The 15,143-nt window shown below is 36.5% G+C and overlaps 1 protein-coding gene across 4 annotated transcripts in view; it reads right to left on the reverse strand.

Annotated features, from left to right (window-relative positions):
* Positions 1-15,143, reverse strand: part of BBS9 (Bardet-Biedl syndrome 9) — a 271,501-nt gene that overhangs the window by 232,206 nt on the left and 24,152 nt on the right. For all 4 annotated transcript variants that reach the window (XR_006417058.1, XM_044454645.1, XM_044454636.1 and 1 more), the window contains exons 10-11: positions 2,368-2,549; positions 449-525 (exon numbers count right to left, since the gene is read on the reverse strand). Coding sequence is in view for 3 of the 4 variants with exons in the window: in XM_044454645.1 (XP_044310580.1) it covers positions 449-525; positions 2,368-2,549 (259 nt within the window). In the remaining variant the exon portion in view is untranslated. The remainder of the gene's footprint in view (positions 1-448; positions 526-2,367; positions 2,550-15,143) is intronic.

Here is a 15,143-nt window from a genome sequence, read left to right on the forward strand (position 1 = left end):
GACTTCAACCTTAAACTCTGACAGGGAAAAAGCAGTCTTAGCGTGTGTATTTATAAAGACTGCATTATAAACCAAAGCTTAATTTGTCCTTTTTATTTTTGTAATATTCTTAATAATTTGTTATTATTTGCTGAACTAGGGTTATAAATAATACAATTGAATTGACTATGAATAATATGAGCTAGGAGTCCAAGAACAGCACAGTGGGTTCCATGAAAAGCTTTGTCTTATATTCTCAGACCATTAGTTCCCTTGCAACAATTTGGCATGCCATTTTTGTAAGTAAGAAGACAATTTGTAAAATGACTTCAGATATGGGATGGGGATACTATTCAAAGAGAAAAGAAAAGAAAAAGAAATTGAAGGAAATTTCTTAGTTCTACACCAAGTTCTAGACTCAGTCTTTGCCATTGTTAAAAATTTAACCTCCATATTCAAGTTTACATACGGTCACTGAATCCAAATCAGGCAAGACGGTCACAACAAGTGCAAAATCCTCATTTTTTTCAGATTTAGGCAAGATATCTGCAAGAAATAAGCAATTAATTTAGTTAATTACTTCAAAACAGTCTATGACATAATAGCAAGGCTCATACAGAGATGGATCTTTAAGTTAAGATCAGGCTACACATTTTGGTGAGTACTTGCACCTAGAAGAGGAATGAATATGAATCTGTCTGATAGTAACAAGCTCCTTCCCATATTTTCAGTCTAATCTGAAAGTAGAACCCTCCTCCTGAGCTCCTGTCCATGTGTGCACATCCACACTTTCTGAATACCAACACCCATAAGATATAAATGACAATCTGAATTATACAACTATTTAACATTGCATATTGCTAATATCTGAAAACCTCAGTATTAATTACCTGCCCTAATAAAATCTGACCATTCTACCACAGAACTTAATGAACTTTAGTATGCCCCATTTCAGCAATTACATCCTGGCATGTGCTGTAAATACTTCACAACAAACCTCAACATGAGGATTAATATACATTAAGTTAAAAGTAGCATTTATCTGTATCAGTAACGGCACCATTACTCAAGCTGGTGACTAGGCTCCTGTGGGCACCAACCATGGGCCCTCTTTCCTATCTGCTGATGTTTCAGATTGCTCCACAGACCAAGCAGAGTCCTTCCTGGTAGCCTCTGGATGTTATCTTGGATTTCCCTCAGTGTAACATTTCATCTGTAATATATGGGTAACCCACCCCTGTGCAATATGGAAAAACATGTGAACTGACTGGGTTATGGTAACAATAAAATAAGAAAAATATCAACGGGCAAGAAAGGAGGACTGTGGGAAATGGTGGAATGTAGGAGGGCCCACTGGAAGGCAACGTGCCTCAGTCTTGAAGCCTCTACAGGCTTTTTCCCCAAAGAAGGAAAGACAGGGAGGGTCTTGAGAAGTTGTTGGGGTTTATAAATAATCAGTCCAGAGGATGAAGGTCTCCTATCCTTGCCTTAAACTACAAGGCTCCCTTGTGGTGCAAAGACTATGGGTAAATCGTAGCTACAGTGCATCTATCTGAACTGCACTGCACTGCTTTTGGGGCAGATGTGCAGCTAAGTGTGCATTTTATGAAAGTGACACCATGCATCTAATTGCACAATGTGTCTGACAATATCTAATGCACATCCAATTTGAATTCAGCAAACAAGATGAGGACAAATGGCTGCTCCTTAGACATTGCCCTTAGCCAGACTGGGCAAGGAAGAATGAGTGGGAAGAAAAGTTTTTCTCTTTGGCATTGGATGACTTGTAGTAGAATGTAAGTTTTTATTCTGCTTTATGATGTGTAGAAATACAGGTTACACTGCCCATCATCAGAGTCATTTTTAAGGGCAGGATTTTCTTTTGTTCTTACAAGATCTCCTTTACATCCAAGTTTTGCTTATGAATGAGCTTCCCTCCTTTGTGAAATGCTGATGCCTGTTTACCGACTGACCAAACCTCAAGTATAAAACCATATCAATTGTACACTTGTGTTTGAATATTATAGATTTGCTACTGATAAATATTGATTTATTATAATGGGTGTGCTTAGAATATTTATTATAGACAGTCATTTTATAGTAACTTAAATTTAATGAAAATAACTAAAATTGATGAATTTGCATAATTTAGTTCAAGTGCATTTATAGTCCTGTATTAAGGATGGAAGCTGGCTCAAAAGTACATCTCTGAATAAAATGGCTTTTTCTCAAATTGTTCAACTATAATTCAGTACTAACAAAAGTTCACCAATATATTATTTCTCTGCAACAAAGTGCAGTAATGATTTTCATTTTGTTGAAGAATGAAGAATTTAATACTAACGGAGACAAGACAAATCAATATAATGTCATCAAAGAAATATCTACCTTTGATTCTTCTGGCTTCTTTAATGATTTTCTGAAGTTTATTAATTTCTGCATCAAATTCTTCATAATTTATATCCCTGGCTTCAACTTTAGGAGCTTGAAATAAAGAAGGGTCTGTGCCAAGGTAGGAACATTGCAGATGGCCACTCTCACTCAGTGTGACAATCACACCTTTCAAATTTCTGCATTAAAAAAGTGGAATAGTTGCAGATTATAAGACAATTCCCCCTTCCCAAAGTTGCTTTTCCATAGAAACAGCAGCCATCAGGGATTTAACATGTGCACTTGCATAAATGTGTAATCTGACTTTTAGTTATGGATATCTCTCACTAAGTATATACAACATGCATATTTAATTGAGGTGTCAAAACATTTGCAGCAACACATTCACCTGAACCACTGAAGTAAAAATATCATCAAAAGGAGTTTAATACAATCTTGAAATGGCACGGGGGTCAATAGGCAGCTGACTAAGCTTTTGCATGCTCATACAGATCTTCAGATTTGGTACTAAGTCCATAAACATTCTACACAAATTTAACAGCACTTTGAAGGCCTTTTGAAGATTTAGACTAAAATTGCAGTCTTTAAATTTTCCTATTTATGTCATCTATTCTGCCTGCCAATAACTCCAGTTCATCCTGTTTCAAGAAATATAGATTGTTTAATCAAAGCAAGATAAAATGCAATAGTTCTGCTTTGCTTTAGTTAGCTGGAATCCTGTGCACACTTAAACAGCTTAAACCGCATTTAACTTCATTGGTATTTAAGTGGCTTAAGTATATGCAGCACTGCAACTGAAAAGTTTTTTGTTTCTTAAGATCTCTAATATTTCATATTTAAACATTTAGTATATAGACATCCAAGAAAACTTGAAAGATCACTCTCCTGTTAATGTTCCCATGCATTCATAAACTTAACTGATATAGAAGGGTATCTGATATTCTGATATATTCATTTATCTTTTGGCATCCCTGACAGCAAGACAGCTTCCTACAATTCTCCAGTGATGTACCTCAGAACAGTGTCAGTGCTTCTACTGGAAAAAAAGTTGTTTAAAGGCTACAATAGTATTTTTCCTGCTGCTACTGTATATGTCTGTATTGCTATGAATATTACTATTGTCACACACTTGAAACAAAATTTATTTCAATTACTATTTAAAATAGAATATTTTTAAACTACCTCAAAATTATGAAATGATTGTAAAGCTGCAGTAACACTTTATCCTGAAGAAAGTTAACTGTAACATTTTTTCTGGTATTTCTAAGAACATATTGTTCAAAGCAAGTCCTCTACACATATGGTAGTAATTTGAAAATCTATCTTTTACTGGATTTTGGGCAAAAATATACCACATGTTTTTTGTCTGTCCGAAAACAACTTGCCCTTAACATAGTGTTCAAACAAATCCAAATGCTTTGCATATTTTTAGTCATACAATAAAGCAAACATTATTCCAGATAAATTAACACAAGTATTCATTCTATTTCTGTCCTGTCATTTTTTCCTTCCAGGAACGCAAGGTGGCTTCCATAATTCTCATCTCATTCATATTCTCACAACAAGAAGTCTGCGATGGGCCCAAAGTCACCCAGTGAGCTCCATGGCTGAGGGGGTAATAGAACACAGAATGTCTGAGTCCCATTCCTGCACTTTTAACCCATACCTATGCCTATGATATATGTGTTCCTTAATTTTAACTATAGTATTGTGCTAATTAGGCAAATTTACCAGTAAATGTACTTTTCTCTGATGGATATGATCATACACCTGTATTTGTAACCTATGGAGACAGAAAGTGTGAAGAATGTCCTCTGCAGTATTATTGTAGTTGTTCTGTTAAAGCTCCTGAACCTGTCGGATTGACACTGCCATCTGGTTTCTGCACTGACTTTCATGAAAGTAGTTTACAATTAAAAAAACAATGTATAATTTAAGAGAATTATGTCTAGTTCAGACACTTCCAACTCTTGTTTTAATTATTAGTTATGAATGTGAGTATATTTCATATCTCAACCCCATAATGAATACCACAGGCACAATCCAGAAAGCTCTGTTAGGCATAAGCAAGCATTGCTGAAATTCTGAAAACTGAGTTAGTGAATAAGGACTTGAGATTATTGTCAAGTAGCTGGCAAAGCGTATCTTTATCCACAATGACCACTTTAAACCATCCTTACTGCCAACAGATCCTGTGCTGTCTTCTAAAAACTCAATGCCTTTCTTCAGCCATGATAAACTTGCCTCAGTTTAACACCCTGCAAAAGGTTGCATCTGCAGAATCATAGCAATGCAGTGCAAAGGCCTCAAAGTGGGAAGGGGATGAGAGAAAAGCTTCATCCCACTTCATACAACAGTTCTCACAACCTACATGCTTCCCTGCTCTTTGAACCATAGGTGGTGGTGGTGGTGGTGGTTAAATTTATTTCCATAGCACCCAACAACTGAGGTTCACTGGGCAGTTTATAGCAGCACAAACAAGTCAAAAAATGCAATACAACAATAAAAACAATAAAAACATCATAAAAATTACAGTACGACTTTTAAAAGTTAGACTTAAGATCAAATTTAAACAGTTACAATAGCTAACACAAATTAGAGCTCAAGACCTGCTAGGCAGCCAACAGCACTTCAGTATACTATGCTGCTATATTCATGCGTCTGTCAAGTTCTATATTACCTCAAGATCATCTGACCCTTGACTTAATTAACAGTTTTGCTTAAAGGTGAGCTATTGCAGCTAATTGTTAAGGACCAAGCTATAGATAACACACAAAATCTGACTGGATATCCAAGTTTCTTTTTCTTTTTTAATGAAATGCAATTTCAGGGACCTGCCAATTTACTTGCAACAGCAACAGAGATGTGGGAATTATTTAACCCCCTCCTACTATCAGGTTTTCTCAATAGAAATCCCCCTTCAAGCAGCTCTTTGTCATGGGGATGGGTGAATAGGTATATCTGTATTTCCCTGAATCCACACCAGAATGTACAGGGAGGAGGAAATTTGACATAGCAATGTGTCACTGAAAGGAAATTGACAACCTACCATGGGTGTGTTTCAGGAAAATAAGTTGAGACATTTAACTAACAGGCTCACCCATAACAAGCAGCTGCTTTAAGTTAACCCCTTTCAGTCCATGTTTTAGTTTAGTTGCAAAGTCATGCCCAACCCATCACGACCCCATGGACAACATTCCTCCAGGCTCTCCTGTCCTCCACCATCCCTACGAGTCCACTCAAGCCCACACCCATTGCCCCAGTGACCCCATCTAGCCACCTCAGCCTCTGCCATTCCTTTCTCCTTTTGCCATCAATCGTTCCCAGCATCAGGGTCTTCTCCAGTGAGTCCTTCCTTCTCATTAGGTGGCCAAAGTATGAGAGTTTCATCTTCAGTATCTGGCCTTCTAAAGAGCAGTCAGGGTTGATTTCCCTTAAAATTGACTGCTTTGATCTCATACAGTCCATCAGTCCATGCTACAGTTTTTTAAAAAAAATCTGTAACATGTAAATATGAACATCACATACAATAGATCAAAGAGATTTAACATTAAAACCGTTATCCTATAAAATTACTCTCCTAAAGCTTAGATAAAAGCAGTTCATTAAAACTTTTCACATTGAATAAGAAAAATCTTTTCAAAAACAGGTCAGCAACATTTAGTTACTGCTGCCACCTGCTGGTGACCCCAATACAATGAAGTCTAATAAAATGCTTTCATTATATTGACTGACCCAAAAAAAAGCCAAAAACATTAATTTGTACTTATGAAGTGCCTGCTGTGTTAAATTAAATGGGTGTCAAACCCTTTTACAAGGTCAAAGTCATAGCAAGATTGTCTACATAAGATGAAATTCTAGAATTACAATATACCTGTATATGATGTGTAATACTTTCCATTAATTCTTCAGCCATAGCACAATTTAAGCAAGAGCGCAATCCACCAAAGTAGCCCTCCTGTGAAAGACCCATAGTTATAAATGGATGATGTCTGGAAGCAGTGCTTTGTGGACTGTACTTTCCAGGTCAGGAAAATGATATCGGGTCTTATTACAAAATTTAATTAGTGGTTCAGAGAAGAGATTTGTTAAATGAGAAGCATATGCACAAACTACAATTTAAAATATAGACCCCTCTAAATTTAGAAACATTTTGCACAGTACCTCATTTTTCCATTCTTGCCAGGTTAGAATAGTGTAATGTACACTAAGACTATTTGCACACACACAGATGCATGTTACACCACTCTAGTCTAAAAGCCAATTCAGGGAACAGATAAATATTTAATAGAAACCAAACTAAACTTTATCCAAAGAAATCAGGAAAGTCAGCCATATACCCCATTTTTTTATTTTTGAACTTTATTTTCCCTATTACAAAGGTTTAGGGCAAGGAGCAAGAGGTTGGAAACGAAAGTGGAAAGCTTGCAAAGAGCAAAAAAATTATTCCTGTTCCCATGTACATGGTGATGTTTGCATTAAAGGTTGGCCACATTTCTCAGGATTCTGCATGAGTCTCACACTGGATGGCGGCTAAAGGCCATTCAACTGCACACAGAGTCAGAAAATCAAAATTTATATTTACATTCTACTTTTTATAACATTAACTAAAGCAGCTTCTAATACAACACAATAAGCAACTTTATAGTTGTTTATTTTCAACTTTACAAACTTTACAAGTTTGACAACAGTTACCATTGCTTTCTCCAGCAAACAGTTCATTTGCATGGAAGACAGTAATATATTTATATAAAGTCATCCATTCCTATTGTGAGGTAATGAGAATTCACTAGTATTTAATTTCAATATTTCGCCAAAGCTCTCAATACCAAAGGCATTTACCTCAGTGAGTTCATTAAAACTCTAAGGAGAGACCCCTTTAAATTCCCTCTGTTCAAATTTGATTTTTAAAATGAATTGTGGAGGATCCAGGATCCATAATAATTAAGCCTCAATTCACCTTCCCTTCCATTTAAAAGCCTTTCTTTAGTTTCTTGTAGAAAATGTGATATTTCACATTGGAACAAGTTGTGTGGGGGGTATCCATTATGAATCTGCAACTAATTTAGAATCTCTAATCACAAGATCAAGATAGTTATATTAAAGATTTTGCCAAAGATGAGAAGGTTATCACCTTTGATAAGAGTAAAAATGGCTAACTCCATACCACATATGTCTCTTCCAATACTTTCAGAGAAACATCATCATCCAAGCATTCATGTAGAGGTTTACCTCACTTTGAAATAATTTATACAGTCTCATCTGGTAAAAGCTTTAATGGGAAAAATGTATGAAGTTACAAAGGATAGAGAAATTAGAGGTACAGTAAGGTATCTGAAAAAGTATGAGATGGATGGGATTGGGAACAAATGTAGTCTAATACTGAGAGAAGCTTAATAATAGTTTATAGCAAAATGTATTTTAAATAATGCATTAGTGATACTTAACACTGTGTAAGATAAAAATGATATGTTGATTAGAGCAGGGGTTGGAAAAGGCAGATATTTTGGACTTCAACTTCAGCTCCTAGAGGAAGGGAACTGAAGTCCAAAGTGTCCTGAGATCGATTTTATGCCCAGCTTTAGATTAGAAATTGATAATTCTTGAGACATGGACAGTTAAGAGCATATTGTTTATATGTCTTTTGACACTGTGAAAAAATAACTGATTCCATCCTGTATTGCTATATGTTAGTGCAAGAGAAAATTGCTTTCTGGAAAAATAAGTTTATTGAAAACTGGGTAACATTCTGAGATTATAAATTCCAAGTTATTGTTTGTGTGTATTTCCTTTTTTCCTTATTATGAAATATATTCAAGCTTATTTCAGGGGAAAAATCTTACTTCATTTTGTGATAATAAATTTGTTCGTTTTTCAAATACTATAAATATGACACAATATCATTGTATAGAAGGTGAGGCATAGAATCTCTACCAAAGCAGCAAACAGGAGAATTCTTGATTCTTGACTGAAAAGAATTGTCATTTTCTGTCATATATGAGCAACCTACATTTATTTATTTATTTATTTAGCTAGGGCAAGTATTAAGAGTTAGAACCATTTTCTCTATGTTGTACATATTTTGTTAGTGCAACCAACCCTTGGGCTGGTTAGTTAATATCAGTGTTGATTTGGGTGGATTATAAATTATTCTACCTAAGCTCAAAAAGACTTGGTCCTTCCAGTCAAGCTACCAAGTGTGTGCTAATCATTTTGGGGAATGGGATGGTTAGAGATAAGAAGCTGGTAGAGATGTAAACTTGATAATCTAGTTATGAATTTCCCTATAATACTTAAGAGAGTCCTTCTGTTCTTTAACTCAAAGGGTGCTGGAGCACTGATTCAATAGAATATTTTAGAATATTTTTAGGTGAATTTAGTCCTAGTAGTAAAGCTGGAGCACTTAGACACCCATTTGATTTGGTTTACCTATTTCCAATTACCCATGGGTGCTAGGATAAATAAAGAGAAGTAAATATTCATGGAAGCACCAAGAGACATTGTATATAATTACTGCCATATGAAGTCTGGCTCGAAACCAGATTTATGCTGTCACAAAACCATCAGAAGTAGAGAATAAGGTGGCAGTACTTGTAGAAGCTGAATTTTGGGAATAGGGAAATAAGGAAAGATCTGTATTTCAGGAACAAGGATGGGAATATAAGATGCATAACTACAGAAAGTGGTAACAACTCCTTTTAATTTTCAGAATTCCCTTTTGATCTGCCAAAAGAAACAAATGAGTGAACATTTCAACATAAAAAAGAAAAATATATTTCTTGTTTGGAAGCAAATTGGTTAACTATAACCATAGTTTGCCCCAGTTGGATATCACAGTCAGCTATGGTTACCACAAACCAAAAACTGCAAGTGCATAGTCATGAATTGGGAAAGGACTGGTACATTAAAACAATAAAAGACAATAAGCAGCAGAGTTTAAACAGGTAGAATATAGATGTAAGATGATAAATTATGCAAAATAAAAAACTAGGAGAAAAAAACATTTCATCTGATGCCTAAAGTATAACAGAATAAGCTTCTTCGAGGAAGGAGTTTCCTAAACAGGGTGCTATGGCCAAATTCCTCATGTTTGGCAACAGAAGTACCTGGAGAAAGGAAGGCAGAAACTGGAGTAGGCATTCCTGTAGGTATCTGGGCCTTGGGCTATATAGAGCTATATAAACATCAGCACCACATTTATAGTGCTATATAAGCATCATCATGAGTTCAGAAATGGACTGGCAGCTAGTGAAGCTCTTTTAAAACTGGTGAGATATATTTCCAGGAAGTAGTCCCAGTTAACATTATAGCTGCTCTTTTCTGCACTGAGATTTCCAGGTTGTCAAATATAGCTGCATAAATAACATGGTATAATCTAAATGTGAGCAATTGCTACATGAGATGAAAATGCTGTTTGTTCTGGATACAGTGTTTTATAAAGAAAGGCAAAAAATATAGCAGACATTTCTTTTTTCAGAAGCTTTACTCTGTGTATATCCATGGCATAGCCAAGAGCAAAGAAGCATGAGAATAGGGGCTAACATAACTAGAAAAACACGAAGAAAAGTTCTAGTTGACTGCCTGTATAAAGGATTTTAAATAGGAGTGAAATAGTGGGTGGAGTTATAAATGAAACCACTGCACATTAAGTCTTCATCATCCAGATGGAGAAAAATACTTTGGTCTTTATTCAAGCCCATCTGTTACTCCTTCTTGTAGGTGACATCACCACAACTGTTAAGGCATCATCATATAAAAATAGCAAACCTCCCATATAAAAAAGGGAAAACTTAATACTTATTGCAGACTTTTATAGAAGAAAGATGGCAGGATTCAAAGTTTCCTTTTTGCAACAGTGCTTGTTTCACAGAAGTTCTGCCAGTTGTGGCACACAGTGAGAACTGAATGACGGCAAATGTTTTCTAAGAATACCCAACCTAACAGGAGGTGAGAAGTTGAAAGAGAGTGCTTTCAGGGTTTTTGTCTTTGGGTTGTTTTGTTTTTACAATTTCAATCTACATCTACTCTTACACTTAAAAAGTTAAGAGGATGAATTACATTATATTTAAGTTACACCTCCCTTTAGTTGGATATGGTCATGGTATTATTACCTTTTAAAGACTTGATTAGGTTAATGTACTTTCTTAGGGGTTTGTTTAGCTGATTGCATATGCATCATCAAGTGTTATATGGAAATATGAAAACAGAATATACTTATGCTCTTCTCTCCTTCCTTCATTTTGATCAGATGCTGATGATGCAAAATAGCTACAGTAGCTGTGGCATAACACTGCTTCAACGGCTCTGTTTGTTTTGCTGTAGCTGCACATTTGCTGACATGCTTTATTCAAAGCCATAATGTAATGTTAAAATGTACTCCTTTTAGTTACATACAAACTTGTGCGTGTATATAAGTCACACAGCTGCGAAAAAGGGGGAGGGGTTAGACATTGACAATAGGCTATCTTTGGAACAAAGGAAGTCAGAACTATCCACACAAGCTTCAGAAAACATAATGCTGCATTTAATGATAATAGGCATGAATTTAAAATACACATATTGTTGGGGTGTGGAATAATTTGGCAGAGCAATTGTAATCCAAATGCAAGAAAAGTTTATGCCTACAGTAAAAACTGGTACTGTGGGAAAATCAGCTGAGTTCTCATGGAGGTGGATCCAGAGGCTAATTTATGCTGCTGACATGTGCTGATTGTTCTGTAGGAAGGATTTGATGGGGTTCAGAGGTTGCAAGGGGAAGACAGGTAGATTGGGAGTTGTTAATAGCTTAAGAAGGCAAAGAAATTGTTGCAATGAGTGCAGAGAGAGGAGGAAGAAGGTAGCAAGAAGGGGATTTGTGCTGAGACAAGGTAATATGATTGGATTGGTTCCCAGGCACAATCCCTGCAATAAGGAAGGGGAGAAGGGGTCTACCCAAAGGTATTCTTGCCTCAATGTCGCTCTCTCAATTAATGAACTTCATGATTCATTCATGTATTTCATTTTTATACCACCCAATAGCTGAAGCTCTCTCATAATCTATCTCTTCTATAACAGTGGGTTGCAGGGGTGGAAATGGAACTATTTCCGAGGAAAGAAGAGACAGAGCATAAGCAGATATACTTACTTGGTAAGCATAAGGGGAACTCAGAGACTCCCCTTATTTGGCTGCAAATACATACTGAGTATTCTGCTTAATACGTTCCACATTCAGACACACATCTGATTTACACTCACATTTCCTAATCCAGAGAAAATGTGCATTCAATTCAGGATGCATGATTATAAGCTACATCTGATGCAAGAAGGTAGGCTTGTGGGCACTGTTTTTTATGTTCTGCATCACCCTTCCATTACTCTCCATTATGGAGTAAAGGAATCTCCAAAACCCTACAGGTTGTTAACTTGGGAATGTTTAGCTTTCACTCTGTTTCCCCTTATACCTCTCAAATCAGTATGCATTAATCAATCAAAAATTTGAGCATGCAGGAGATTATTCATTGAATATTTATTGAATGCATCTGAATTTAGGTTCCAATTAAGAACATTACCTGAAAATTAAAGGAAAAGGGATCAGAGAGCCATTATGGTATAGTGGTTTAGAGCACAGGATTGAGACTCACGAGATTGGGGTTCTAGTCCCCTCTCAGCCATGGAACTCACTTGGTTGACTTTGTGCCAGTCACAGACTCTTAGCCCAGCTTACCTCACAGGGTTCTTGTTATGAGGATAAGACTGAGAGGAGGTGGAGGAGAACTATGTAAGCTGTAAACAAATCAGAAAAATCAAGCAAGGTAGGAATGATAAAAGAAGCAGTATATAAAAAGCAATTATACAGTTAGGGCCCAAAATTAAATGTGAGAACCATGAGTTCCATAAGTACCTTCTGGAAGAGGAGACAACCCTGCCTTTATTGTGTGACGTGAACAGTGGGGTAACAACTTACTTTAGTGAAGGCAGCCTTCTAGTCAGCTTTGATGCTGTCTAATTCAACATATACAGGTTATCAGCCATAAATACATTTTCAACCGAGAATGTGGACTTTAAGAAAAAATAAGAGACTGCTTCTTTTTCCTTCTTGCTAGTCAAAACTTTGTTCATTTTGAGGTATGCTTACTATATCATAGCTTTGTTATTAAGGGATGGAAATAGTGGATCCAGGATTCTTAAAAAGTGTTTTGCCTTTTATATCTTATGGTATTTTCAGCATTACTTGCCCTATTACATTTGCATGCCATTTAAAACCAGGCTATTTATTTATCAGTTGTTAAGTGAAATATTTTTAACAACAGCTTTCTTTAATTATCAATATATATCCACCAACCACCCTAGTCACAAAATTAAATAGAAATATTTAATTATTATTAAAATAGTATTCTATTTTTTAAATTAGAGGTTTAAATGCATGATTTTTTAAAATTAGAGGTTTTGATCAATGCATGATTTTTTTTCTTTTCTCTTCTGGAAATGTTTCCCAAAAGCTCAAATGCATAGGATATACACACAAAGGATAGTCCATGAATTTAGCTAGAGGCAACTGCTCACATGTATTTCCTAGGGAATGTTGTTGTTTTAGCAGTTTCCCCTGCTCATTGGTTAACTGACATGTATCAAGTATTCTGCCTGCACCTTCTCTGAGAATAAGTGCATCTTGGATTCATGTGTGTAAGTAAAAATGTACTGAGAAGTTCCATGAACTAGGTATGAGCTTCAGTTTAAACATTTACAATTGAATATTTAATAGTAGTTCTCCAGCTTTATATTTGTATCCTCAATCTGTTATAGCTATTTTGTGTACAGAAGCAGGCTTTCATGTGAACATAATTAGCTGGAGAAAAAACATTGTACAATCCTGTGGCACAGTTCCATTCTTGAATCTACCAATCAAGTCTGTATGTAAAGAACCCTTTTAAAAAGCAAAAATACAAGCAATCAACTGGGATTCACTTCCTCACTAAATAACAGGATCTGATTTTTGTTAAAGGCTCCTCACATACAACCAGAAATGCTTTGTATACTCCACTGGAACAAATACAGGCATCCTTAATACATTCTATGCATTTCACAATATTTCTGCTAAAAAACCCCTTTTTGTTTCAGAATTATTTTCTAGAAAGGAGACTATTTCACTCTTGTGAAAATGATCTCACTATTGTTTAATAATGAATGATGTGTTTTCAATAACTTGACCATTCCTGTCATCTCCTTATAATACTTATTTTGAAGGTACCCATAGGTATGAGGGTTTAATATATTTCAGCAGAATCTCTCTCCCATGAAGGGCAACTATAGTACTTTTACTAAAGAATAAAATTTCATAAAATAGAACTGACAGCTCAAATCCTCCTAGATGTCAACTCCTAAGAATGAAAAGCACATTAACCACAGGGATCTTTACATTTTATCTTAAGTTTGTTCAGCTGAAACAATCATCATACACCAAAATTGGCTATGCCATTGGCCTTTGAAGAAGTTATGCAAGAAGGTTAACAAAACATATCGCAGTAGATACCTCCTTCTCCAAAACTAGTGCTTTAAAAAGCAAGTAATAGAAAAGAAGTATAAGAGAAAATCCACTTAAATTCTCAAGACATGGTGAGCGAAATAAAGTTTTTGAAGCTTCCCAAAATATTCCAAATGTCCAAACTCCATGTTAGCACAATTAGGAAGATAAAACTGTCAAGATCGTAGTCCCTGTATACATAGCTTTGGTGCCATTCCACTTAGAATATTATGTACAGTTCTGGTCACCACATCTGAAATTTGGAAACATCATAGATTTGGAAAAAGTGCAGAGAAGGGCAACTAAAATGATCAAGGATTGGAGCAACTTCCCAATGGGGGAAGGTCACAACAGCTGGAAATGTTTATCTTAAAAAAAGGTAAGGGGAGACATGACAGAGATGTTTGAAATTATATGTGGTGTGGAGAAAGTGCATAGAGAGAAAATTTTCTTCATGGGTAATCCCATGAAGTTGTTTGGTGGAAGATTCATATAACCCCAGTCCTCCACCAGCTTCACTGGCTTCCCATCGAAGTTTGGGCTCAATTCAAGGTGCTGGTTATTACCTATAAAGTCCTTAACAGCTTAGGACCTGGATACCTAAAGGAACGCCTTCTTCCGTATTTGCCCTCCCGCCCCCTGAGATCAGCAGCAGAGGCCTTCCTCCGGGAACCCTCCGTGAAAGACATTAGGAGGCAAAGGAGGGCTTTCTGGAGGAGGGCTTTCTCTGCGGTGGCGCCCCGCCTATGGAATGCGCTCCCCGAGAGGTCTGCCTGGCGCCATCGTTATTTGCTTTTCGGCACCAGGCCAAGACCTTTTTATTTCAACAATATTTTAATAACTTTTAACTTCAGTTTATAGGTTTTAATCTGCAGCCAGGATGGATCTGGATTTTATTTGTATTATGTTTTATGTTATTTTATGTAAGCCGTCCCAAGGCTATGTGATGGGATGGCATACAAATACTCTAAATAAATAAATAAATTCAGGACTACAAATTGCTACATGCTACCTCTACTGCCTTTGTAAACAAGTTAATGGGGAACGTGGGCATGAAGGGACTCTTGTACACATGTTCTGCTTGAGCAATCTTGTGGGTAGCTGCTTTGCCACATAGCACTAGACTAGACCAGGGGTCTCAAACTCAACTTGCGTGGGGGCCGCTGGAAGTAGAGTCTGGGTGAGGCTGGGCCGCATCAAGTATTCCACCACCGCGGTGGTGGTGGGCTGGTCATCCGGAGGCCGGCCCGGGTGCTGCCGGCGCTTTGAAGGC

The sequence above is a fragment of the Varanus komodoensis genome, unplaced genomic scaffold (genome assembly GCF_004798865.1).
Source record: "Varanus komodoensis strain SLA01 unplaced genomic scaffold, ASM479886v1 scaffold10, whole genome shotgun sequence".
Lineage (NCBI taxonomy): Eukaryota > Metazoa > Chordata > Lepidosauria > Squamata > Varanidae > Varanus > Varanus komodoensis.